This window comes from Microcaecilia unicolor, chromosome 1, assembly GCF_901765095.1.
Source record: "Microcaecilia unicolor chromosome 1, aMicUni1.1, whole genome shotgun sequence".
NCBI lineage: Eukaryota > Metazoa > Chordata > Amphibia > Gymnophiona > Siphonopidae > Microcaecilia > Microcaecilia unicolor.
In genome coordinates this window covers 547,006,691-547,030,755 of record NC_044031.1, presented here as the reverse complement: position 1 = coordinate 547,030,755, position 24,065 = coordinate 547,006,691, and the positions used below count along the sequence as shown (strand labels likewise).

The window sequence follows — 24,065 nt, the reverse complement described above, 5'->3', positions numbered from 1 at the left end:
GGATCCGCCTTCGCTGTGAAGAGTGAGGTCAGGACTGGACGAGGAGGTTTAATAGACTGGAGGTGGGTGTGGGTTGGAACTGTTATTTCCATTGGCGCGCAGGTATAGTAAGCAGTTTGCACTGTGTGTTGCAGGTGGCTAAACGTGTAGTAAGATCGATTATAGAAGGAAGGAAAAATGGCTTCACTGGTCAGGCGGATCATTACCACTGCTAAAGCCCCGGCGGCCATTGGACCCTACAGGTAATATTAATGAAATGTAAAATGCACCCTTAAGGAAAGCTATCGGTAAAAATATGATCTATGCTATAGTTTGCCCCTGCTTTTTAGTTTACATTGGCAGAAGCAGTCGACTAATAAAAGCTCGATTGAACGAGCACAAATCCTTTTTAACAACTAGGGCATTTCAAGCCCCTTTGCGTTGGTATAACACTGAGTTGAGGTAGGGCATGCGGTGGGGGACCCAAGTAGTTGGGTGGTAATATTGCACGCAGGTTATATTTCTTAGAAGATATTTGGATGTTTGATTTAAAAGCTGGGTTTAAATTTGGAAATGCAATGGATGACTTCAATTTAATTTTGTCCAGGGGCTCTAGGATTGGTCCAGTATATCTTCAGTAGTTTATTGGGACTGAGTCACGTGATTAAATTAGTTTAAAAGGAAGCAGTTTGACGGTAACTTTTAGATGTAAAACTCAAAGCATAGGTGCCAGCTCTGTGGGTGAAGTGCATGCTGTATATCTGAATTCGCAAAGTGGATCTTAAGTTGTAAAACTCGAAAAAAAAAAAACTTTGCTAGATCAACACAATTGAAATTCATCATGTTTTCTAGTAGGGACAAACGACAGTCCCTTAGATAATACTGATATTTCATCGGGAGTAAAGGTCATACTTTGATAAATTGTCTCTCGTGGTTGATGGACGAGTATTGTTTGTTCTCTGTTGTTCCTGCTCTCCCAAGTACCTCGGCCTCGCCAGGAGCCGCTGGTGGCTATCGCCCCCCCCCCCCCCCCCCCCCCCCCCCCCGACTGTTCTCCACTCTCAATCTCACCACGCACTAGAGTAGACGAGTCTGTAGATAATCCAAAGCGTACTTTTTTGGGGTTGTATTTTCATTTTCTGTTATCTGCAACTTTCATCCATTGATATACATATCCTTCACAGTATCTCGTTTGAAATTTCTCGTATTTAGCTGATTTCAGTTCTTTACACTTTTTCATTAAACTCACTTAGTGAGCTCTCATAGTCATTCATAGACTGCAATTTACGCTTCTTCTCATCCAATTACTGTTTAATTTCCTCCTATTTTAACCTGTAATGATTGTATCAACAGTAACATAAGGTCTAGAGAACATTGGTTCAACATGCTGTTCCATAATTTTACAAATTCTTCAGGGAATAGTTTAGGACTTCTTTGTATTTTTAAACCTTGTGGAATTATTTATTGATTGCAGTACTCTACAAGAGTAGCACTATGTAACTCCTAGCTGATTACATTTTTAATGTCCTCCAAATATTCCATCCAATTACTATTGTCTGAACTTTCTGGTAAACCCTAGGATAAAGCCAGAACTTTAAGAATGGTAATCTTTGATCTGCCAAAAATCTTAAACCAGTTTACTCCAAAATTTCCTTTTAATTATAAGCAGAACTATTTAATTGGAAGGCAAATGCTTAGCTTTACATCGTTAAGTCTGCTTGTAAATGTGCCTTTTTTAACATCTGGGAACTGTTGTTACAGAAACAAGTTAAAACAGAGGAATCCTGTACAGTATGTATTCTCAAGTATACTGACTTTGTCCCCCAAAGTAGCCAGGATAGTGAAACGATATTGGGGGGTATTGGCAGTTCATGAAGGTTTTAAGGACACCCGTTGTATGGTGTCTTATGCTTGAAATAAAAATTTTGGTAGACATACTTTCTTATTTCGATGTATGGACTATCCCCAACACTCAGCAGACAGGTCATTACAAATGTGGTAAGGGAAGGAGTTTTGGTGGCCTTTGGGCAATAAAAGTATTGAATTGAAACGTACCACCGGTTGCAGTACAAATAGTTATATATGCAATTTTGTTCTTGTAATCTTCTGTTCATTGGTCAAACTAAATGACAAGAACAAGACTTACAGAGCACAAACTGTCTAAAATACAATAAACAGCAAGTGCCTAGGGTACATCATTGTAGCCAGAAGGACCATAAGTTGTTTTTTTTTTTTTTTTGCTTTGTTTTTGACCCAAGATGTACGGTTTTAGATTTTCTTCTGATTGGCGTCTTAAGCTGTGGTCGCAATTTTGTTTGCAAGTTTATAGAGTTTGTTGGTTCCTCCTCCTGAAGCAGGCTACAAATCAAGGGGGCCCTTGTCAGGGTTAGGATTTTTTCACTGGAGCAGCCCAATTTGATACAAATGGTTAGAAGAAATTTGAGGTACATAAGTATTGCCATACTGGGAAAGACCAAAGGTCCATTGAGCTGTGCATCCTGTTTCCAACAGTGGCCAAGCCAGGTCACAAATACCTGGGAAGATCCCAAAAATGTAGAAAACATTTTTGCTGTAGTTAGGAAGATACCGTCACATAAATTGTTATGAGTGGAGGAGTGGCCTAGTGGTTAGAGCACCGGTCTTGCAATCCAGAGGTGGCCAGTTCAAATCCCGCTGCTGCTCCATTGCTTCAGGCACAAACTTAGATTTTGAGCCCTCCTGGGACAGAGAAATATCCAGTGTACCTGAGTGTAACTCACCTTGAGCTACTACTGAAAAAGGTGTGAGCAAAATCTAAATAAATAAATATGAGGCTTGCTCATGATATCCTATGGCACTACTAAAATAGACTTTTTCATTATTACATTTTTGTGACATGGTTAAGGGAACAGCACGAAATTTGATTTAACTTATGCATACAACTGGTGTATTTGCTTTTTTTTTGTCAGTGGGGTTTTTTTCTCCCTTTTTTAGGGAGTTTTCCACTGGTGTTTTTGCAGTTCACTGGTTGAAGCCTGTGAGAGAAGCCCAATGTTGAGCTGTATGTGTATGTACAAGTTTTGACTTATCAGCTCTGGGCAATTGAGGCTCATTTGTTTAAAAATTCAAGTAATTTGTGGTGTCTTTCATCCGTTGTACTTTTAGGCAAGTGGTATCTTTTAGATGTAAAGCTAAGCATTTGCCTTCCAATTAAATAGTTTTACCTATTCTTTTGAGGTTATTTGCCCTGTTTTTTGACCTGTCACTGACCATGCTTGTACAGTATATTCAGTTTCACAAACTGCAGCAAATGTTTGGCAAAGTATGTTTAGAAGTTTGGGCCAAACGAACATGCTATTTTTCCTGCTAGTTCAATTTCTCTCCGTTCTCCATGCTATATTACACATTGCTGGCCTCAGTCTCAGCTCTAGTGACATTCTAGTGTCTTCAGTCCACAAGCCAATACACGCACTAACCCCCTGCTTCCCGTCTATCCTGTAGTAGTGCTTAATCACAAAAAAATAACAGTTACAAAGAGGGGGTATGCATGCCCCGTTTCTCTGTTTGTTTTTTTTGTTTGGAATTAATTTCACTCTTTCATTTCCTTTCAATTTCTCCCTCGCCCACCCCTCCCCCCCCCCCCCCCCCCCCCCCCCACACACACACACACACACTGTTCCTTATTTATAAGGGGAATACAGCATGGGGGTTTGTGGGTACAACCCCAGAAATATTTTTGCACATATCGCACCCATTTCCACAGTAGTAGTAGCATGCCTCTCTTTCGGCTCCATTGCTATGTATGTTACCAGAGATGCTACAGAGTCTTCTATATGCTCTAAAATCCCTTTTTACAACTTGCCACATAACAGCACTGACTCCCGGCCTTGCGTTGAAGAACACTGCCCTAGAACATTAGTACACCTCTTATTAGAATCATGATTCCGGAAATCTCCCATGCAGAAACTCTTTGCTAGCTGAAAAAAGCCTCACCTCTGTCATATACACAAAACAGGCAGAGCATAACTAAATAAAGAATAAGTAATTACAAGTCAGAAACAGAAGGATGCAGACAATAATTGAAATAGAAAACCCTGAAATATGAACAGCCCAAGCTTTGACTGTTAGCTTCAGTGAGACAGGCATGGGGAGAGATAATGGTATAGTATTTCTACAGTCCCCTCTCTAAAGTCGACAATATCATTTGCTGGATAGTGTCTTCAAGTCTAGGCTTAAAGCCCACCTCTTTGCTACTGCTTTCGACTCCTAACCATGACTCCCTTACTCAACACCCTCACTTATCACCCCTACCACTGCAATTTCCCCACCCCTAGCTGTCTGTTCGTCTGTCCAATTTAGATTGTAAGATCTGTTGAGCAGGGACTGTCTTTTCATGTTAATTTGTACAGCGCTGCGTAAGTCTAGTAGCGCTATAGAAATGTTTAATAGCAGTAGTAATAGTGGAGCAGAGTGAACAACCGGAGCAGTGACACCTTGGTATTTGTTCTCTAGTTTCAGTTAGATCCGTAGTGGATTACAGTGAAATATATATTACATAATAAGCAAACAGAATATCATAACATAAAAAGCATACAAACTTAAAACTGATTTGAAAACAGTATAAAAACTAATATTCAAAAAAATTGCTTTAAAAAGTAAGCCTTTAAACACTGTTTACTAAAATTTATAAAATGCACTTTGATCTGATCTCAGAGAGTAGGTTAGAGGAAGAGCAGCAGAAAATGACTACACATGTCTCAGCAAAGTGCTCACTGCAAGAGTAGCTAGTAAATCATTGTCTTGTCAAAATGAGACCTACACACGCATGGAGGGGTATCAGATTTTAAAGGCAGAAAATGGGATGTATTTCCATGCAGTACCTTAATTGGCAAGATCACCAGTTTAGACTTGACTCTCCAAAGGATAGGCAATCTTTTAATTCCATGCACATAAAGTGAAATATGCTCTTGAGGAAAATAAATAGCTACTAATTTAGGAGCTCCATTTTGAGTAGCTTTTGTCATGCTCTAATAGACCCAACAAGAAGACTTACAGACACAAAAATTAATCCTGACAGAAAGGTAAATTGTAAGACAAACCTAAAGTGTTATGACCAACATTACCATTAACTGAATCAGTTTTGTATAACAACATTTATCCAGTGTTCTGGATGTGTGATTTCATTGACAATAGTAGCAAATAGAACATAAGTATTGCCATACTAGGACAGACCAAAGATCCATCAAGCCCAGTATCTTGTTTCACACAGTGGCCAGTCCAGGTCACAAGTACCTGGCAAGATCCCTGTTTAGATGATTGGCTGGTCAAGAGCACATCGTGGGAGGTTTCTCAAGAATCAATGTAGAAAACTATCCGGTCCCACTCCAGCCCATCCAATAATTGGAGAACATAAGAGCCCTGCTAGTCTCAAGTTTGATCTGTCCCTTTCTCCCCCAGGATCAGGCAACAGCACTCATTGCAATTGCAACCAGGTTTGCAGCAGCTAGCAGGTTACAGCTCGGCAGATGTCAAACCACATGGCCTCCACCATACATGTACTCCCATGGCATGTCTGCATTTCAAGAGAGTCCAGTGGGCTCTAGCTTTTCAGTGGTATCGAGCCACAGAGTGCCTAATGGATGTCACCGAGGTTACTCCAGTACTCAAGCAGTCTCTCCATTGGTGGTTAAGTTCAATTTGATTCTTGGTACTCCCATTCCAAATTCCACAGATGCATCTAACCTAGGTTGGCAAGCTCATGTAGATGGACTTCACACTCAGGGGACTTGGTCCTCCCAGGAGGTCACTTTTCATATCAGTCTCTTGGAACTTCGGGTGATTTGGAACGCTCTAAAGGCTTTCAGAGGTCAGCTTGGAAACCAGATCATTTTGATACAAACAGAGGGGTACAGGATCCTACCCCTTGTGTCAAGAAGTAGCCATGATGTGGCAATGGGCTCTCAGCTGCAGGATGATGCTCAGAGCCACATAACTGGTAGGTAAGGAAAACAGTCTGGCGGACAGGTTGAGCAGGGTCATGTAACCGCATGAGTGGTCTCTCTGTATGGGCATAGCCCACAAAATCGTCCGAGCATAGGACCCCTCCCCCCCCCTTCAGTGGATGTCTTCGCCACTCACCTCAACAACAAAGTCCTTCAGTACTGCTCAAGACTCAGATCACACAAGACTAGTGTCAGAACTTTCCTCCTGCTTTGGAAGGAGGTTCTCCTATATGCATATCCTCTCATTCCTTTAATAAGGAAGACTTTGAAACTCAAGGAAGACCGGACAACCATGATCTTAATCATGTTCTATTGGGTGAGACAGATATGGTTCCCTCTACTTCTAGAAGTACCCTCTGAACAACCATGAACAACCATGTTTTCGGACCCTTATCATGCAGAACGATGATATCTTCTGTATCCCACCATCTAGACCCTAGCCCTCATGGCCTGGATGTTGAAACTGTAGGACATGGCCATGTTTGGGCTTCAACCTGCATCAGAGACAGTAATTTTATCTAAAATACAAATAAAAACAAAAAAATAACTCAATAGGACAAAACAGACATGTATGGGTTACTACAGTGCACAAACATATTTCACTCATATCTTAGTGTACTGGTAAATAAAAGTATACATTTAAATCATATAGAGGACAAATTAAGAATAAACAAGCAGACTTCATAACAAATTATTCTTAATTCCAGATACACTGATGCTTTTACATGTTCTTGGTGTCAGAATGGAAGAATTTCAGTTTAAAATAGATATGATGATGAGTCTGAAATACATGAACAAACATCTGAAGGAGCGAGTTAAATTCATGTTGCCTGGCATACTTTCAGTTTACATGAACTCCATAGACATTAACTAGAAAAGTGATCATTGAAATGCTAACATTTGCATACAGACAAACGCATCTGGGACATCCGTTAATGAATGTGTTCATGAGCTTATGCAGCGTGGAGAATAAGGAGACATAACTCATATTTTTTGTTTGTACCAATCTATCCTGCTTTCATTGCATATCTTCTCAAAACTGATTCTTGCCTGACAATCATGGACTCAGAAATGAAGGATTGAGCTAAAACCCTAAGTCTGAGGGACCTATTTACTAAGGTGCGTTAACATTTTTCACACGCCTACAATTAGCGCACGCACTAACCATGTAGACGCATACACAGTTAACGCGCATTAAAGATTCTAACGCGGCTTAGTAAACAGGGCCCTAAATCTGTAGCGTAATCACGTTTTGAAAGTCTCATTACCCCTTAAAAATAAGTCCTACAGCAAACTATTAAAATGCTACAAATACTCATGTTGGTATAGAATTTATCATGTGAGTAAAACACAGTTTTATCCATGTATAGGTAGTATATTCTCTCAAAAATGTTTTGTGAAGTTATGCAATGAAAGCATGACATGTTGGTACAACCAACAAATATGAATTATGTCTCCTTATTTGGGCTAGAAGGAGACTCATTGCATTGTTATGGTGTGTAGCACTTTATTGTGTATGGAAAATATCGTGAGTTGCCTTAAACCAGTTTATTCCGTGTAAAAAGTGGGGTATAAATATTAAATTGATTTCACTCAGGAGCACTGTGGGCCTGTTGGGCAGTTTCCTAGGTTATTAGATTTAATTAGAGAGCAATATATTCTTTTGTAGGACCGGTGTTAAATCTAGCTGAGAAGCATCTTCTTAACTTTCACGTATATACAAAGTAATATATATTATGGAAACCGTAATTAGAACATATGTTGCAAATCTTTATCAATTGCTTAAATACTTTTTGTAATGTGTTGCTTTTCAATGAGAATTTAACTTACAAAATGGTCACTTTGAAAACCAAAGCAGCAGAAGAGTTGAAACTGGGAACATCTGCAGGGAAAGTAAGATCTCCTTGGCTGAAACTGAGCCTTGTTTAACATCTGTCGGTGCTTTTCTCTAATGGCTTGATCTCCAACTTTCAGCCAAGCTGTGGTGGTAGAGAAGACCATGTATATTTCTGGACAGTTGGGCATGGACCCCGCATCTGGACAACTTGTAGCTGGTGGTGTGTTAGAGGAAGCTAAACAGGTAAGAAGTTAATTTCTATTGGTAGTTTTTTAAAGATAAGGTATTATGAAGGAGGGGGTGATAAAGAAATTTCCAAATATGCTAAATCCTTTTGTGCAGGATGCATATATATTAGTACTAAGCAGTAGATTTTTCCCAAGAGCCCACCCAGCCTGTCTGACTGCGTACACTTTGTAGCGCTCTAGAAATGTTAAATAGTAGTAGTAGTAATATGTATAAGAAAGATATGCATATACCACTTCTCTCATACATTTTCATTGTGGATATTCCAAAAACCAGACTGGTTAGATGTGGCCCAAAGACTAAACTGAGAACCACTGGGTTTTGCCCGGTCATTTCAGTAGCAATCCTTGACGAGAGGTCACAGAGTAGGAGGTTGATCTCTGAATCTGTACCCTAGACGTCTATGTTAAGTGAGCTGACCTCCCCACAGGTGCTGTGAATGCTGCCATGCACCATCCCAGCCCCAGGAATAGAACGCAAAGTCTTTTGCAGCTAACAGGGTGCATCTTGTGCACTCCTGCTATGTAGGAAAACATTGCAAGCTGATCTTGGGTGTCCTGTGATGGTTTTGTGTTTGCCAGATCAGTTCATAGTACAGCTGCAAATACTAGTGATGGATTCTTCCTCTTCCCCTCTCCCTTTCTGTTAAAATCTTAAAATCAGGCACTCAGCTAAATTGTGAGCTTATAACACATACACTACACCTTTGGGTCCTGCTAACGCCATTTTTTGCTCTTACTCCAACAGGCTCTTGTGAATATGGGAGAAATTCTGAAAGCTGCAGGTTGTAACTACTGCAATGGTGAGGAATGAATTCACTCAGGGGAGCACAAGGCAATCCTCTTACTGAGATTTTAATTGAAATGTTTTTCATCAAAGGATAACACAATTTTAATGTGACTGGAAACAAAAATTAGAATAGCTACTTAGAAAAGTTCAAGGCTGCGTCAACCCTGGCCATGTAGAATTTTGTAAATCAACATTGCTATTTTAAATGTAATGCGTTGTCGCTCTAATGGCAGCCTTCTCTCATCCCCTTCCTTTCTTCTGCTGGAAAATGGCCTCTTAAAAGGTGAAGTGTTTGTAAAATGTGTAAGCACAAGAATCCATTGGTCAACCTCAAACAGTTTGTTTGAAAAATGCTTAAGAATCAACTGTGCAAAAACAAAAGAAAACAATTGAAAATTGAAGAAAAGTATGTTGGTCACAGCAACCTTGTTTCTTTGCAGTACATAGTTGTTCAGCCCTGCTGCATTCCCCTATTTTTCCTTAGCACCTGCAGTAGAAACTTGTGGGTTGTGACCATCTACCAGCAGGTGGAGATAGTGCTCTGTCTTACAGGACTGTATGCTCCTTGGTTAGTGTTTCTATTAGTTGGTGTGTTTTTGTCTCCAGCAAGCGGACGGTCTGTGTCAAGCTCTTGGTTTAATCTGTGTTGTGGCTCTTGTTCTGGGTTTCCCAGTTCAGTTGAGCCTGGGGGCGCTTAGGCTAAGCTGTGCCGGCTTTAAGGGGGTACACCTGGTGGGTGCCAGGTCCCCGTCCCCCCCCCCCCCCCCCCAAAGACCTATCCAGCCACTTCCTCAGAGAGTTAAAAAAAAAAGAGAAAAAGGATTACCTGCTTACCTGGCTATTTAAATGTTGGATGGAGTTGACTCTGCTGCAACCAGTATACTTGGGACCAGAGTGGTTACTCAGAACTTGTTCCTAGAGATTTGAGTGTTTCCTTACATTTTCCTCCTTCAGGCTTACTTGCAATTTTTATTTGCTTTTTCCTTGTGATGGCTGCAGAGCTTCGTCAGTACTGCTCTTGCTATGGAAAGTAGAGAGCAGCATTGGAGAAATGGCAGGATGTTCCGAGGGCATTTCAGCAGAGCAGCCTTTTTTTGGCGGGTGAATCTTTGTCTTCCCACGCTGTGAAATCATGGCCCCTCTCTCCTCAGCTGACGTCCCCCCGACACGGTTTTTCAGGTTCCCACGACCATTTGAAATCTGCATGATTTGATTCCCACACCTGTGGGGGATTCATACTGCCTCTTCAAGCTGGGCATATTTCTGGATCTTTTACATATGCTGGTAAGGTTTTGACTGTATTGTAACTCCTGGGCCTCTGGTGCCTTCTTTCCCAGCTTTTGTTCTTTCAGTGCAAAAAAAAAAAATCAAGCTTATATTCTGCAAAGGTTTCCTCAGCATACACAGTCTTGTGCCTGTCTCTTTCAACGGCAGTTGAAGGTTTCTGGGTCCTTGCAAGCTTCTTAGCCTCTGTAATTTGGATTCTGTGAGTGAAGGGAGACATTTGGAACCTGTCTCTGACAGATTCTTTGGCTTCTTTATCTTCCTCTCAGCCTGAATCGGGTTTGGCAGCAGCTTCCCTGCCTCCTGTTTTTCTGAAGGAGTTGAGGAGGGAGAGATTCTGGTTGATAAGCATGTTCCTACAGCTGTTGAAACTAATTCCTCCTTGGGGGGGGGGGGAATTATGTTCTTTATAGCTAGGGGTGACAAAACCCCTCCGTTTCTACTCCTGGGATGTATAGCACACTGGAAGCTGTTCCCTGTACATGAGGCTATGCATGAGCTCATTTCAGCTCAGTGGGTCACCCCAGCTTCTAGTCTCAGGGTGGCCTGGGCCACGACTCCTTCTTCTGTTGCTCAGGATGAGCTTGGTAGGCTTACATTACCTTGATTCTTTGGCTGCAGGCACAAAAAAGAATCCACCCTGCTGATGGAGGATGGAATGGTCTTAAAGGATGTGCAGGATGGGACATTGGGGTCATCTTGACATACTCCTGTCCCAGCTCCCCTGTCTGCAAAGCATGGTTTAGCCTAACGGCTTCTCCCAGGTCACAGTCTCAGGACCATACTTGTCAGCTCGGAGCTCAGCTCCGCAGCCCCCAGTCGCACTTAGTTTGGCTTTTGCTCGGTCCTGCAGGGCCTTACCTGAGGATTGTGGGTCCCCATCCTCCCAACCCTCTTGCCTGCTCACCCTATTTGGATGTATTTCCCCAGGCTTCCCCTGCAGCTTCCAGGCTTTCCAAAAGTGCTCCCTTTGGCAGTACATATACCAGATAATAATTCAATTGGCCTGGCTAGCTTCGTGCCGTTTTTCAGTGGCTAATGCTGTTGCAAAGTACTAAGTAGGGAATTTCCTTCTAAGTGCACCCAGAGGGCTGGGGACAGCAGAGATGCTGGAGCTCCGGGCCAAGGTAGGCTGGGGCAGTCAGGCAAGGCAGCGAATGTCTGCAGTGGGATAGGGCATGCTGACAGCACATGCTGCATGGCCTTTAGAGCCAGAAACTGAGCAGGGGTACTGGATTATTTTTCTACTGTATAAATGTAGTTAATTCAGTCTGTCAGCCTTTCTTTTGGGGAGCATTTTACAGGTGCTGTTCCTTCTCCCCTGCAGCACAAAATGGATACTTTTTCCTGCCAGGACAGACTGGCAATTAGAATCCTCTCTTGTTTTCTCAATTCACTCGGAAAGAAAAAAAAAATTCCTGATGATAGGAAGGCATAACACCTGGCCTCACTGGAGTAGGCCCCGACCCCTGGGTACATAGCACATAAGCACCGCCATACTGGGAAAAGACCAAGGGTCCATCAAGCCCAGCATCCTGGAACCAGATCCTCCCCCAGTGGACCAATCCTTGGAGCTGTGTCACTGGGGGTGTATCTGGCGGTTCTGGACCTCTGGCCTGTTCCTTTTAGTCCTCGCACTGGTGTTTTCTTTGCCTTGGAAGTCTAGGACATCTCTTTCTGTTTTGCGCAGTGCTGTTTAGGTTAGCTACGTTGCCCAGAACCTTTGCCAAGTTATGTTGGTGATGGCTGCCTTCTTGAGAAAAGAAGGAATTGGAGTACATCCCTACTTTGACGACTAGCTGATCAGGGCCTCGTTGGAGCAGACGAGTTGTCAAGTGACTACCTGGGTCATGGCACTTTTGTAGTCTTGAGGCTGGGTTAACAATCTGCACATGTCATCTGGTCCCAGCGCAGACTTTGGAATATCTGGGAATATGATTTGACATGACCCAGGACCAAGTGTCTTTCCCAGAACGGGAAGCGCAATCTTTGAGAACAAATTTCCCCAAGCTTGGGATTATGTTCAGGTTCTGGGCTCTACAGCAGTGCCCTTGGTAGTGATGTCTTATGCCGGAGCTCTTGTGCATCTGCTCCAGAAGTCTTCCTTCATCCAGCTGGTAACTGGTGGTGCACTCCCCTAATAGATCTCATGGTGACACGTTAGAGTTTCCAGGTTCTTCAGCAGGAGATGGGAGGTCGGTTCAGAAGGCATAGATGCTCCTTCAGCCTTGGCTGGAGCCAGCCAAGGCTGATGAAGACTTTGTCCTAAGAGTTCTTCGTCATCGGGGATTGGTGATTTCAGTTTGCTCTGGATTGGCCCAGGAAACCGGGCTGTGTGGGCTTGATTCATTGTCTGATAGGCAAACCGTTCGCCTTCCTCTAAGTCACAGTCTCCCCATCAGGGTCCCATTCAGATGGAGGATCTCTCCCGCTTTGGTCTTAGTCTGGCTCTTGAAAGGCCAAAATGGATAAGGAAAGAATATGCTGGCGATATTGTTGCAACTTTACTTCTGGCAAGAATATGCTCAACTGTAGCTGTGTGTGCTCATGTCTGGCGAGTTTCGAAACAGCTCCTAATGGGCTTGATCTCCATTTCAAGCCTCTTTGCACACATATTAGCCTTCTTGCAGGATGGTCTTAGGTCTCACGTACAGATCTTTAAGGTTTAACTAGCAGCTCTTGCCTGTTAACGGGGTTGAATTCCGGATGGAAGGAATGCCTTGGTGGATTGTGATGGTCACTGATGCGAGTTTCTCGGACTGGAAGCCCTTTGCCTCCTCCTTCCATCTCCGGGGTGGTGGATGGCACAGCGGACGGTGTAGCCGATCTCCCGCATGGACCTGCTTTTGGTGCTGTTCGTCTTCTAGCACATCAGGACACGTTGCAGGCTAGGCGGTGCTTCTGGTGTCAGAGAAGATGAGGCGATGGCTGCTTCGACAGAGTGGGACTCATCAGACTGTGGTCATCAGGGCATGTCGCCCCTATGGAATGGACAGAGGACCTCGTGTTGCATTTCTATGCGGCCCACTTTGCAGGCTTTTCCTATGGTGAGGTTTTTTTTTTGTTTGTTTGTTTTTTACATTTGTACCCCGCGCTTTCCCACTCATGGCAGGCTCAATGCGGCTTACATGGGGCAATGGAGGGTTAAGTGACTTGCCCAGAGTCACAAGGAGCTGCCTGTGCCTGAAGTGGGAATTGAACTCAGTTCCCCAGGACCAAAGTCCACCACCCTAACCACTAGGCCACTCCTCCACTTTTCCGCCATCTTCTGGTCGCGGCAGAATGGTTATTCCGCACCAGTGCTTCTCCAACATGGCCTCAGGTAGAGAGCTCCTTAGGTAGATCTGATGGCGTCCCAGCTGGACGCCCAGGTGCCTTCTTTCTTCTGTCATCGGAGAGAGGGTGATTCGGCAGGGCTGGTTGTTCTATTGCATCCTTGGCCGGAGGATGTACTGCAATAGTGTTTCCTCCATGGCCTCTCTGCGGCCAAGTTCTTTTCAGATCGCTCTCCACTGGGGTCGAGCCATTCTGGTAGCTCCAGATTAACCACGGCGCCATTGGTATGCGGATATAGTGAGGCTCCTGGTGGTGCCTTCGTTTTGGATCCGCTTGACTCCGGGCTCTTATTCTGTGTCCGCTCCTGAGTGGATGATCCCTCTCACTTTGGTCTTTCAGCCTGGTGTTTTGAGAGGTCGACTCTGAGGAACAGAGTTCTTTGAACGCTGTGGTTACTGTTCTGTTGTGATCTTGTATGTGGTCCATGGTCTACTGCAACCGCATATTCTCAAGTGTTGAGGATTTTTTGAGGCTGGTTGTGGCCCACGCTTGTTCTTCATTGTGGCCGTTTGTTCCTCAGCGATTGAGTTCTTTCTGCAGGATGGGTTGCAGAATGGCCTAGCCTTGCTCCTCCGCTGCTGCGACCTTCTCCCTGAAACCTCGTTCATATTCTCTGAGTCTGACTTGGGGTTCCTTGTCTACTGAGCATTGCTTCGGACTCCTTTTGTTCCTTTGCAGAATGCTTCGCTTAGCAACTTACAAGCAGTGTTCTTGGTCACCAATTCTTCGGCACGCAGAGTCTGAATTTTTAGTGCAGCCATTCCGCAGCCATTCCGAGCTGTTTTTTCTGCGATTTGCTGAGTCTGGAGTGACCTTGCTTTCAGTTCCTTCTTCTTTTCCAGCTGTGGTTTGGCTTTTCTTTTTCAGCCTCTTTCTTACCTTCTTTCGGGAAGGGGATTTTCACACGGAGTACACGGTGCTTCGTCTTCTGGATGTTCAGAGGGCTCTCTGGTATTTGCAGATGTTGCATGTTTTTCAGCATTCAGATCTTCTCTTTGTCTTTGACGCTGGTTCTTGCTGTGGGATGGTAGCCTCTGGTCTGATCTGATTTTTTTTATTTCTCGTTGGATTGCAGATAATTTGTGGATTTTTTGGAAAGGTTGCATCCCACCGGTGGCATTCCAGGCTCGTTTCATGAGTTTGCTATCTAATTCTTGGGCGGAACGGGTGTGCTTTCACTATTCAGATGCTGCCTTTGCAGCGGCGGTTCTGTCTCGGGGAGCGGCGACTTCCCACCCTACGTGGGGATTGCTTTGGTACATCCCACCAGTTCTTGGATTCATCTGCTGCATATGCTAAGGAAGGTAAAATTATGTCTTACCTGCTGATAATTTTCTTTCCTTTAGTAGCAGCAGATGAATCCAGGATCCTGCCCTTTGTCAGCCGCGCTGTTTTGCCTATCTGTTCTTGTTCTGGTCTTTGGTTTCCAAAAAAAGGGAAAGAGAACAGAAACCACTGAAGAGGACTCCATCGCAGTCGTGGTTTCTCTTAAGTCAGACTGACAAGTTTCTATTTTGTATGGTTGGTGAGGAAGGCTTCCTGGTTTCTTGTCTGATTCTGCTTGGTGTTGAGGCATGTACTGAGGTGAAGGAGGAGCTGGCCGTCTGGTATCACTGCCTTCAGCTTTGTAATCTCTATCTCCACCTGCTGGTAGATGGACATAACCCACCAGTTCTTGGATTCATCTGCTGCTACTAAAGGAAAGAAAATTATCAGCAGGTAAGGCATAATTTTACCATTTGATAGCGTTTATAGTGTAGACTCTCACAATAATTGCATTGCTTTCTCTTCCAGTTGTGAAAACTACCGTCTTGCTGGCTGACATGAATGATTTCAGTGGTGTTAATGAAGTCTACAAGCAGTGTAAGGGGTGTGGTAGTTTGTTTTTGCGTGCAACTGATGGCAGATTTTTTACGCACTTTGGATCTTTTTGTATAATTTTGTAGTCCCACACAGTAATAGTATTGCAGGTATTCACAGCAGCCAGTCAGATAAACTCTCCCTCTTCCTCATCGGCTCTCCAAACCAATCCAAATGAGTGGTTCATGCCCTGCTGCCAGCCGATGGAGACTCAGACTACAAAAGCAGTGGTATATCACCCTAAAAGGGGTCCTTTGCATCCCTGAACAAGCCAGCATTCTTAGTTTCCAGCAGATGATAGGTAGATCCTGTGCATCCCGGTTCTGGTATGGGGAGACCACTTAAGATTCCCTCTGGAATGAGCATTTTAATATGGAATGTAGATTAAGACATAAACTCTAATTTTCCCAGTTCCACCATGTTCTCTTTTCTTTTTTTTTTTTTTTTTTTTTTTGTGGGGGGGGGGGGGGGGGGTCTCTGTGTTCTGTGACCCAGTGTGCTGGGTCCCAGGTTTGGGGGGTACATGCTCCAGGTCCCTCCCCTTCACAGTCTGGGAGGGGTTCCCTGAGAGCTTCCTGGGTCCAAGCAGACAAAAACAATCTAACAGGGTAAATTTTGCGGAGTTGGTGGCTGACCTTTCTGGGTCTTGGACTCCGGGCTGAGGGGTTTCTGTCTCCTGTGCAGTCAAGTTAGTTACTCCTGTGGCCATGGTACATCCTAGTTCATTGAAACTATTACTACTACTACTTGACATTTCTATAGCTTCCTTTGTGTCAGCAGCAGATGAATCCCAGAGGCTTGTGGGTTGTGACTATCTACCAGCAGGTGGAGATATAGAGATCGCTGAAATGAACTGTCTTATAGGATGAATGCTTCTTTGTCGGTCAGTATTCTCTAGCTCCAGCATGTGGATGGACGGTTTCTCACAAGCTCTTGGTCTCATCTGTTAGCAGCTCCTGTTCTGGGTCTCTCAGCTCAGTAGAGCCATGGGGTGTGCAGCTGAGTGGTGCCACCTTTAGGGGTACACTTGGTGATATCAGGTCCCGCTCCCACCCTTCTGACTTCTCCTGTCCTTCTCCATTCTCCTTCCTCCGTGTAGTGGAACTTTATAAAACAATTTTTTAAAAAGCCAAGTATTTGGGCATTGTGTTCTCAGCCCACAATTGAATTCAGGAGAGGCACTGGTGCTCCCAGTATCAGGGCTGTTGGAGAAGAGGGTTAGATGTGTGTCTCCGGCAGCAGTAAGACACAGACAGGACTCCTGACGGCGTCCTGGAGTAAATGCTCAGTTCCTTTCTTTTGCTGTGCAGCTTCCTGCAGTTTTGCTTTCGTTTTCGCTTGGATGGCTGCAGATATGATTACACTTCTCCCGCAGAGGGGCGCAGTAAGCGGTGCCGGCTCTTTGTCCAGCCAGCAGTGCAGGCTGTCATCGGCGTCACAAGACCTGTGCTGGTAGAGACCTTGCTTGTTTCCCTGCAAGGGAAGTGCAAGGTTGTTTTCCCTCATTGTGCTGGCACCGCTTCGGTGGCCATCTTGCTAGTACGCGAGTCAGGGCTGGCAAACAAACTTTCTCACTCGTCTCTGCTTTCAGCATCCTCTCCTCCGTGTCATCTGATCTGGGGGTTTCCGGGGAGGGGGGAGGGTCATCTGTTTTCCCTCGTGTTTATTTTGCTCCAGAGCTATGATTCTATTCGGGGGGGGGGGGGGGGGGGGGATGGACAGGGAACATGCTCGATTGCTTCTAGCTTCCTGTCTCTTCACTTGGCCCCTGACGCACAGTGAGGACAGGTGCAGTCAGGCTCTGATGTGGGGTCTCTGGCCCCTTTTGCCACCTCAATCTTATAGGGTCCAGTCTGGGCAGTTTAGTGCATGCACAGCAGCAGGCGACCTGGGTAACAGGGGAGCCTGGTAACCCCCCCCCCCCCCCCCCCCCCGACTTCCGGTAATTTCTTCAGGAAAGTTGTCTGGGCTTTTCTGCTGGGCCCTTTTCGGACTTTGTGTTTCTCTCCAGGACGTATTTCTGCTGTCTTGGAGTGTCCTAGGATTGTAAGGAAGAAAATAAAGATGAAACAGTTACCGTTATCGCGGTAAATTCGTGGTAACAGCATCACTCTAAAAAAAAATTACCGCGAATGTGGGAACAAACTTTTTACCACCCCGCAGGAACGATTTAAAAAGCCTTGTTCCCACAGTAAAATAAATAAATAAAAAATAATCTCCTCCACACGGATGTCACTCAGGTATTGGAGTCACTTACACTTTCCTGCAGTCAGTGGCAGTGTCAGTGATTCACACAGGCCCGCTCCATGGCCTTCCTCCTGTCAAGTCCTGCCCTCTCTACTGAAACTTCCTGCTTAGCGTCAAACAGGAAGTTGCCATTAGAGAGGGCGGCACTCGGGAGGAAGGCCACGGAGCCAACCTTGGTGAATTGCTACCGGGTTGCTGCAGGAAAGTGTACATGACACCAGAATATCCTCGAGTGGCACCGGGGGGGGGGGGGGGGGGAATGCGGGAGAAAGTGCTGGCTGGAGCTGCTGGACCCATGGGGGGAGTGAGGAGGAGCTGGAGAGAAAGGAGGTGGGGGGTGGCTGGACCCATGGAACGAGGTGAGGAGCTGGACTCAGGCTCGCTTTCTCCCTAGGGCATGGTAGAGGCACCAGAGCATTGTACTCGGGCAGGTTAGCAGAGGCCAGAAGACGCACAGGTTCAGCAAGTAGCCGGACATGCTGCTACGCTGCCGTACCCTGGCCAGACCTCCCAGTGGCTGCAACTCGGGACTTGCGCTGATCATTACTTGAGTTTGAAACTTCCTTTTCCAAGCAAGCAAGGGAGGAGAGCAGAGGAAGCTGCGTGACATGGGAAGGGAGGGCTGTGCTTGGTGCAGTCGGACCTCCTCCTGGTTTTTCAGTGTTTGGGGCCAAACCAACTGCCCTTTATTGCATTCAGATGCAAAAACGAATTCTGAGGTCCAGAGAGGATCAAAACTGTGAACATTTTGGAGCCAGATCTAATGCATCAGTAACATCATTGGCACGTGTTCATGCATTAAGTGCGTCAGTATATACCTATCTTGATGCCACCTGCGGTGCACGGCCCCCTGGGACCAGTCAACATCAAACCCAACACTGAGGATTCGACATCCTCCTCATCTGCACCAAAGGGATGTTGATTCCGGGCATCGAGCAAAACCTAAGAAGCATCGGCATTGATCAATCCTTGACACTAGGTGACGGGAGCACCGGATCACCGAGAGATCTGGTTCCCGAGAAGAGTTGGTGCTGAGAGGGGAACTCTCCCTCCATGCTGCAGGTACCAGCACAGGAATATCTGTGTAGCCAGGATCAATCACGCACATGAACCCCTGACAGTTCAGCGGCTGTCTCTGACCCCAGTGCACCAGCTTTTCCTGACGTCTACCCTTGAGCATCCGGGCCCTTTTCCTTGAGCCCCAGGTGAGGTTTCTCCAGCTGAGGGCACTGACATCTAAGGTACTTGTGCCAGCCATGCTTCTTCCTCCTGCCCTGCTGAGCATACAGCCAACCCACGCCCCACCCCCTCCTCTGATCAAAGCCAGGGACAAACTTGGCTAGCTCCAACAGAGCATAGCCACTGTCCACGTGACCATTCTGGGTGACCTGCCAGTAGGAGGGAAGCTGTTTTTTTTCCAGGAAAAGTGGCCCCTTGTAACCTCTGACTGGTGGTTCTCCAACTAGTCCATCACGGTTGCACCTTGCATTGGTGTCAAAAACCATCAGCTTGTCCTCTGTGCCTTCCTACAACTCTCAGCACAAGCAAGTACTTACAGAGGAACTCTCACCCTTCTAAAGGCCCACGTTCCGAGCACAGCTTGGGAGTTAGGCGGCCGTTCCAAACTGACGACATTTTGCTCCCCTGGATCGCTGTTTTTTGACCTATTTATAAATAACATGGAAAAGAGAACAAGTGAGGGTATTCATATTTGTAGATGACACAAATTTTTATTCAAAGTTTCTAAATCGAATGTGGATTGTGAGAAATTGCAAGAGAACCTTGCAAGACTGGGAAATTGGGCATCCAAATGGCAAATGAAATTCAATATGGATAAGTGCACATGGGGAAGAACAACCCAAACTATAGCTATACAAAGTAAGGTTCTTATTCATCCCTCCTATTCATCCTCATCCCACTTTACTGATCATAATCTTGCCAGATAGGCTGGTGCTATTTACAAGCCCCTTCTATCTCCCCAATGAGGAAAAGCTAAAGAGGTAAAGAGCTCTTCAGCTGGAGAAGAGGCAGCTGAGGAGAGGAATGATGGAGGTGGAATAGGTAAATGTGAATCAGCTGTTTACTCACCATGTAAAAAGACTATGGGATATGCTTGGAAGATATTAAAAGTTGTATGATTAAAACAGATTGTTTACTCAACACATAATTAAGCAACTTGCATCCGTTGCCTAGAGCAGTGGATTCTACAAACGTGGTTCTGGAGGCACCCCTGCCAGCCAGGTTTTCAGGATATCCGCAATGAATATTCATGAGAGATTTGCATGCAGTGGAGGCACTGCATGCAAATCTCTCATTAATATTCATTGTGGATATCCTGAAAACCTGACTGGCAGGGGTGCCTCCAGGACCAGGTTTAGGACCACTGGCATAGAGGATTGGGTAAAGCTGTTAATGGAGTTGTTTAAAAAATGGGTTGGTCAAGTTCCTGGAGGTGAAGTCCATAAGCCATTATTAAGGTCAACCTAGGCAAAACCCTTGTTTATCCCTGAGGATAAGTAGTATTGAATCTGTGTACTTTTTTTGGGATTGTACCATATCCTTGAGACCTGGATTGGCCATTGTTGGAAATGGATCCTGGGCTTGATGGATCTTTAGTCTGACAACAATATGGCAGATTTTATGTTCTTAATAAGCTATTTTTTTTGTTTCTTTTCAGTTTTCCAGAATAACTTCCCAGCCAGGGCAGCATACCAGGTTGCTGCTTTGCCCAAAGTAAGTAACATCTGTAAAGCAAACACGAATCTGCCTTTTTCTCACTTTGTTGGATTTTATTCTTCACCTCTGCTTTTTGCCCACACATACAGATTTACTGCCTGAAAGGTTTTGTAATACAAGGTTTTTCACCTTCATTTTAAGTAGTTGATTATTAACATTTTGTTAAATGAATTACTAAACACATAACATTGTGCTGCTGTTAACTTCCTGAAATTATTTAGCTATGTTTGTCGACTGTGTAAACTTCAACTCTAAGTGAACAGACCAGATTTACACAATATGTTTTGTGAGACGAAAGACCTCAGATGTCGCATGGAACATCCACCCAAACCCTGAGCAATTCGGGCTGGGGGGGCGGGGTGTTACTCTTTAGTGATGATTGTCACTGGTCAGAAACCTCCTATGTGACCAACTGTGTGTTCATTTTTTTTTTTTTAACTCTATCAGTAATTTTTAACGATATGGATCACAAACTGGAAGTTCATGGTATATGATTCAAACTAATTTAATAGAATCCATATCACAGGAATTGTAAAGGAAATGAAGTGACACTTATTTTAGGCGAAGGATCTTTGCCTAATATAATTATCACTTTGGCTCCTTTATAATTCCTGTGATATGGGTTCTATTGAATGAGTTTGAATCGTATACCGTGAGCTTTCACTGTTCGTGATCCACTTTTTGAAGTTATCATTGATTTACTGATAGAATATGAACACCAGTGATTTAAATTGTCATAAAAGAGAGGAAACCACCACCCCCACCCGATTTTGCTCAGGGTCTGGGTTGATGTTCCATGCGACATCTGAGCACTTTTCCTTCCAGAGAATATATTGTTGAATCTGGTCTGTCCACTTTTGAAGTTTACGCTTTTTTTTTTTTTTTTTTTTGATGGTTGCAGCCATTTTTTGCATTAGGTGCAGATAGTGTAGTCACAGCTTAGACTGCTTGATAAGTCATTCCCATGATGGGTTTCAGTGAACCAGCAAACACCCACAAAACATCTGCAGAGCAGGTGCCTATAGACATATGCACCTCTATTAAGTTAAGGCTTTCATAGTTCAGTCTGCCCGTCTGTTTTAGGCTGAATCTGTTCTCAGAGCTGCCTGTTGCTCTGGCCAAACCCTGTTCCTGTGCAAAGGCCAAGGCCACCCAGTTTATTCACACCAGTGCAACAAACATGTCTAACCTTTTTATATAAGGTGATAGCTAACAAAATAATAGAACTAGAGGGGATCTATTGTGACTGGGAGAAAAATGGTAAAAGTGGTATGTTAGACCCCAGAGCTATAGACAAGGTTTTTATTTAAATTTCTTAGCATGGCATCCTGAAATGTGTCTCTTCATATGGGGCTTTTCTGCCAGTTGCCACCATTTTAGTGTGTGGTCACAAGGAGTTAGAGCATATGTCCTCAAAATATTCAAGAGAAGGGCCATATAGGGTACTTTATTCACCAGACAGAGGGAATCCTAGAAAAGGGGAGAGGCAGGAGGCAAGGCAAGGTTTCCCAGGGTATGGCAGATTAAAACATTACTACCACTGTATTTTGCAAAAGATGCCAACCTTGTCATGATCCAGGAAGGCTGCTCCCTTACCTTCCTCATCCCCTTATTCTTTCCCTTAGGGAAGTGTTAGGGTTGGGGGGAGCACTTTCCATTCTAGTCTCTACTTTTATTTCCTCTTACCTACCTTTCTCCTTTCCCTCTCATTCACCCTCATCCTCATCCCACATCATTGATAATTTACAAGCTCCTTCTGCCTTCTCTCCATGTGAAAAGAATAAAGCTGCTTCCATGCACTGGATGGAGCCTAAGGAATGATGAGTTAGGCCTGAAAAAATCTCTGTAGGCTATAGTATGTAAATCCTGCTGTAGAAGTCTAGACTTCTTTTTGTGAAGAGCTCATATGGGAAAACATGAGCATTGGCAGCCATGTCTATGGTATTCTGCATTCAGTGGGAGATTGTAACAACTAAAATCCGTGCTGGCAAATGTGCCAGTCATTTAAGCTACATGTTATATTGGCCCAAAAGCAAGAAACTTATACTAGTATTTTTATTGTACCCTCAGCACTGCAGTAGGAGGAGGAGGGATTCTTGTTCTCTTATGGTGGCAGTGTTTTTGTTTATAATTAAGTGAAGACTTAGATTGCTGTGGTTTTAATTTTTTTTTTTTTTTGTACTTTTTCTCTTTTTCATCTAGGGAGGGGTGTTGAAATTGAAGCAGTAGCAGTGTTGGGCCCCATCGTGGATGCAGCAGCAGCACTATAAAAATTTAACTCTAAATCTCTGATTTTGGAATGTTTCTCTTTATGTTCTTTGTGGTCCTAGAAAGATGCCAATGAATTTTTTGAGCAGTGGGTTGAATTTGGCCACTCCCCAAAAAAGGCAAGATCCCTGAAAAACGGCAGGATCATATTTAACTCATCTGTAGAATTTTTTTTTCTAACGCAACAGAAAATCTAATGTGCCTTTCTGTCCCATTGTTTGAGGGCAGTCTCTGTTCTGATTGCAACAGTGTGAAAGTGCCTCTTAGACATTGGTTCTGGCCTCTGCCCATCACTCAGGCTAAATACCAAGCAAGCATAATATGGAAAATGATGACCTGACATTTTTTGGATCCATTTCTTTCCTATTCTATAAAAATCTATTTTTTTTACAGGGTGAGGTTTCTTCTATCTACTAGTAACATTAATTTGTGCAGAAAGTGACAGTAATCTGCCACTGTAGAGCAATATGCCTATGGAGGGGAGGCGTGGCCTATTGGTTAGAGCACTGATCTTGACATCCTGAGGTACCCAGTTCAAATCCCAGTGCTGCACCTTGTGATCTTGGGCAAGTCACTTAACTCTCCATTGCCTCAGGTACAAAATCAGTTTGTGAGCCCGCCAGGGACAGAGAAATCCAGTGTACTTGAATGTAACCCACCTTGAGCTACTACTAAAAAAGGTGTGAGCAAAATCCAAATAAATAAATGTGTTTCTAGCATTCAAAAAAGACACTGTAAGATTTTATACTTCTACTCTAAAGAGAAAGGTAGCATGTATCTGTTTCAAAAATATAGGTATGACTTAACATGGAATTGGAGTGGCTTTTTTTTTTAATAGAAAATATGATCTTTGTCATGAAGTTTGGACAATAAAATACAAATCAGTGCAGACCAGCTTTATGAAGGAGCCTACTGTGTACTGGGGGGGCTTGAACGAGAAGCATTAACATGAGCTCCTATACTACTAGGTCCCCCAACTGTGCTACTCCATAAATCCCACTGCTTAGCCCTACATGGACTTGCTGCAGAAGGCACTACTGACTTAAATCTTGTGCAACTAAAACCATGACATCCACCAACTACACCAGATAATTTGTGGATAGCGTCCACTGAGCCACACTACTGAGAGACAAATTGTGTGTAGTAGGATGGACACTGACAATCTCATTTTGCTAATGTGGAGGGGCATTTTCGATATGTCTTTTTGAAAATGAAACGTCCAAAAAGAACGATTTTGGACATTTCATTAAAAAAAAAAAAAAATTCCCCCCCCCCCCCCCCCGTAAATACTGTTCGAACAAGGTGTTGTGCTTTGGACATTTTGTTTGCCAGTCCATTTTTGAAATAAAAAAAAATGAGATCAAAGCGTAGAGATTCATGCCATTGGGATATAGGAGGAGCCAGCATTTTAGTAGACTGATCCCCTCAGCCATCCCAGGAGAGCAGTGGGGCACCCTAGCGAGGGCACTTCGATGCAATTCATGAAAATGCTTCCAGGTACA

At 44.2% G+C, this 24,065-nt stretch overlaps 1 protein-coding gene across 1 annotated transcript; it reads left to right on the top strand.

The window, feature by feature from the left end:
- The first annotated feature begins 68 nt into the window (after positions 1–68).
- On the top strand, positions 69–22,640 carry LOC115460413 (2-iminobutanoate/2-iminopropanoate deaminase-like). The gene is made up of 7 exons (XM_030190190.1): positions 69–242; positions 7,935–8,040; positions 8,791–8,845; positions 15,247–15,315; positions 20,237–20,292; position 21,074; positions 22,498–22,640. The coding sequence occupies exons 1-7, from the start codon at positions 178–180 to the stop codon at positions 22,563–22,565; spliced, it is 420 nt and encodes a 139-aa protein (XP_030046050.1). The 5' UTR covers positions 69–177; the 3' UTR covers positions 22,566–22,640.
- The last annotated feature ends 1,425 nt before the right edge of the window (positions 22,641–24,065 follow it).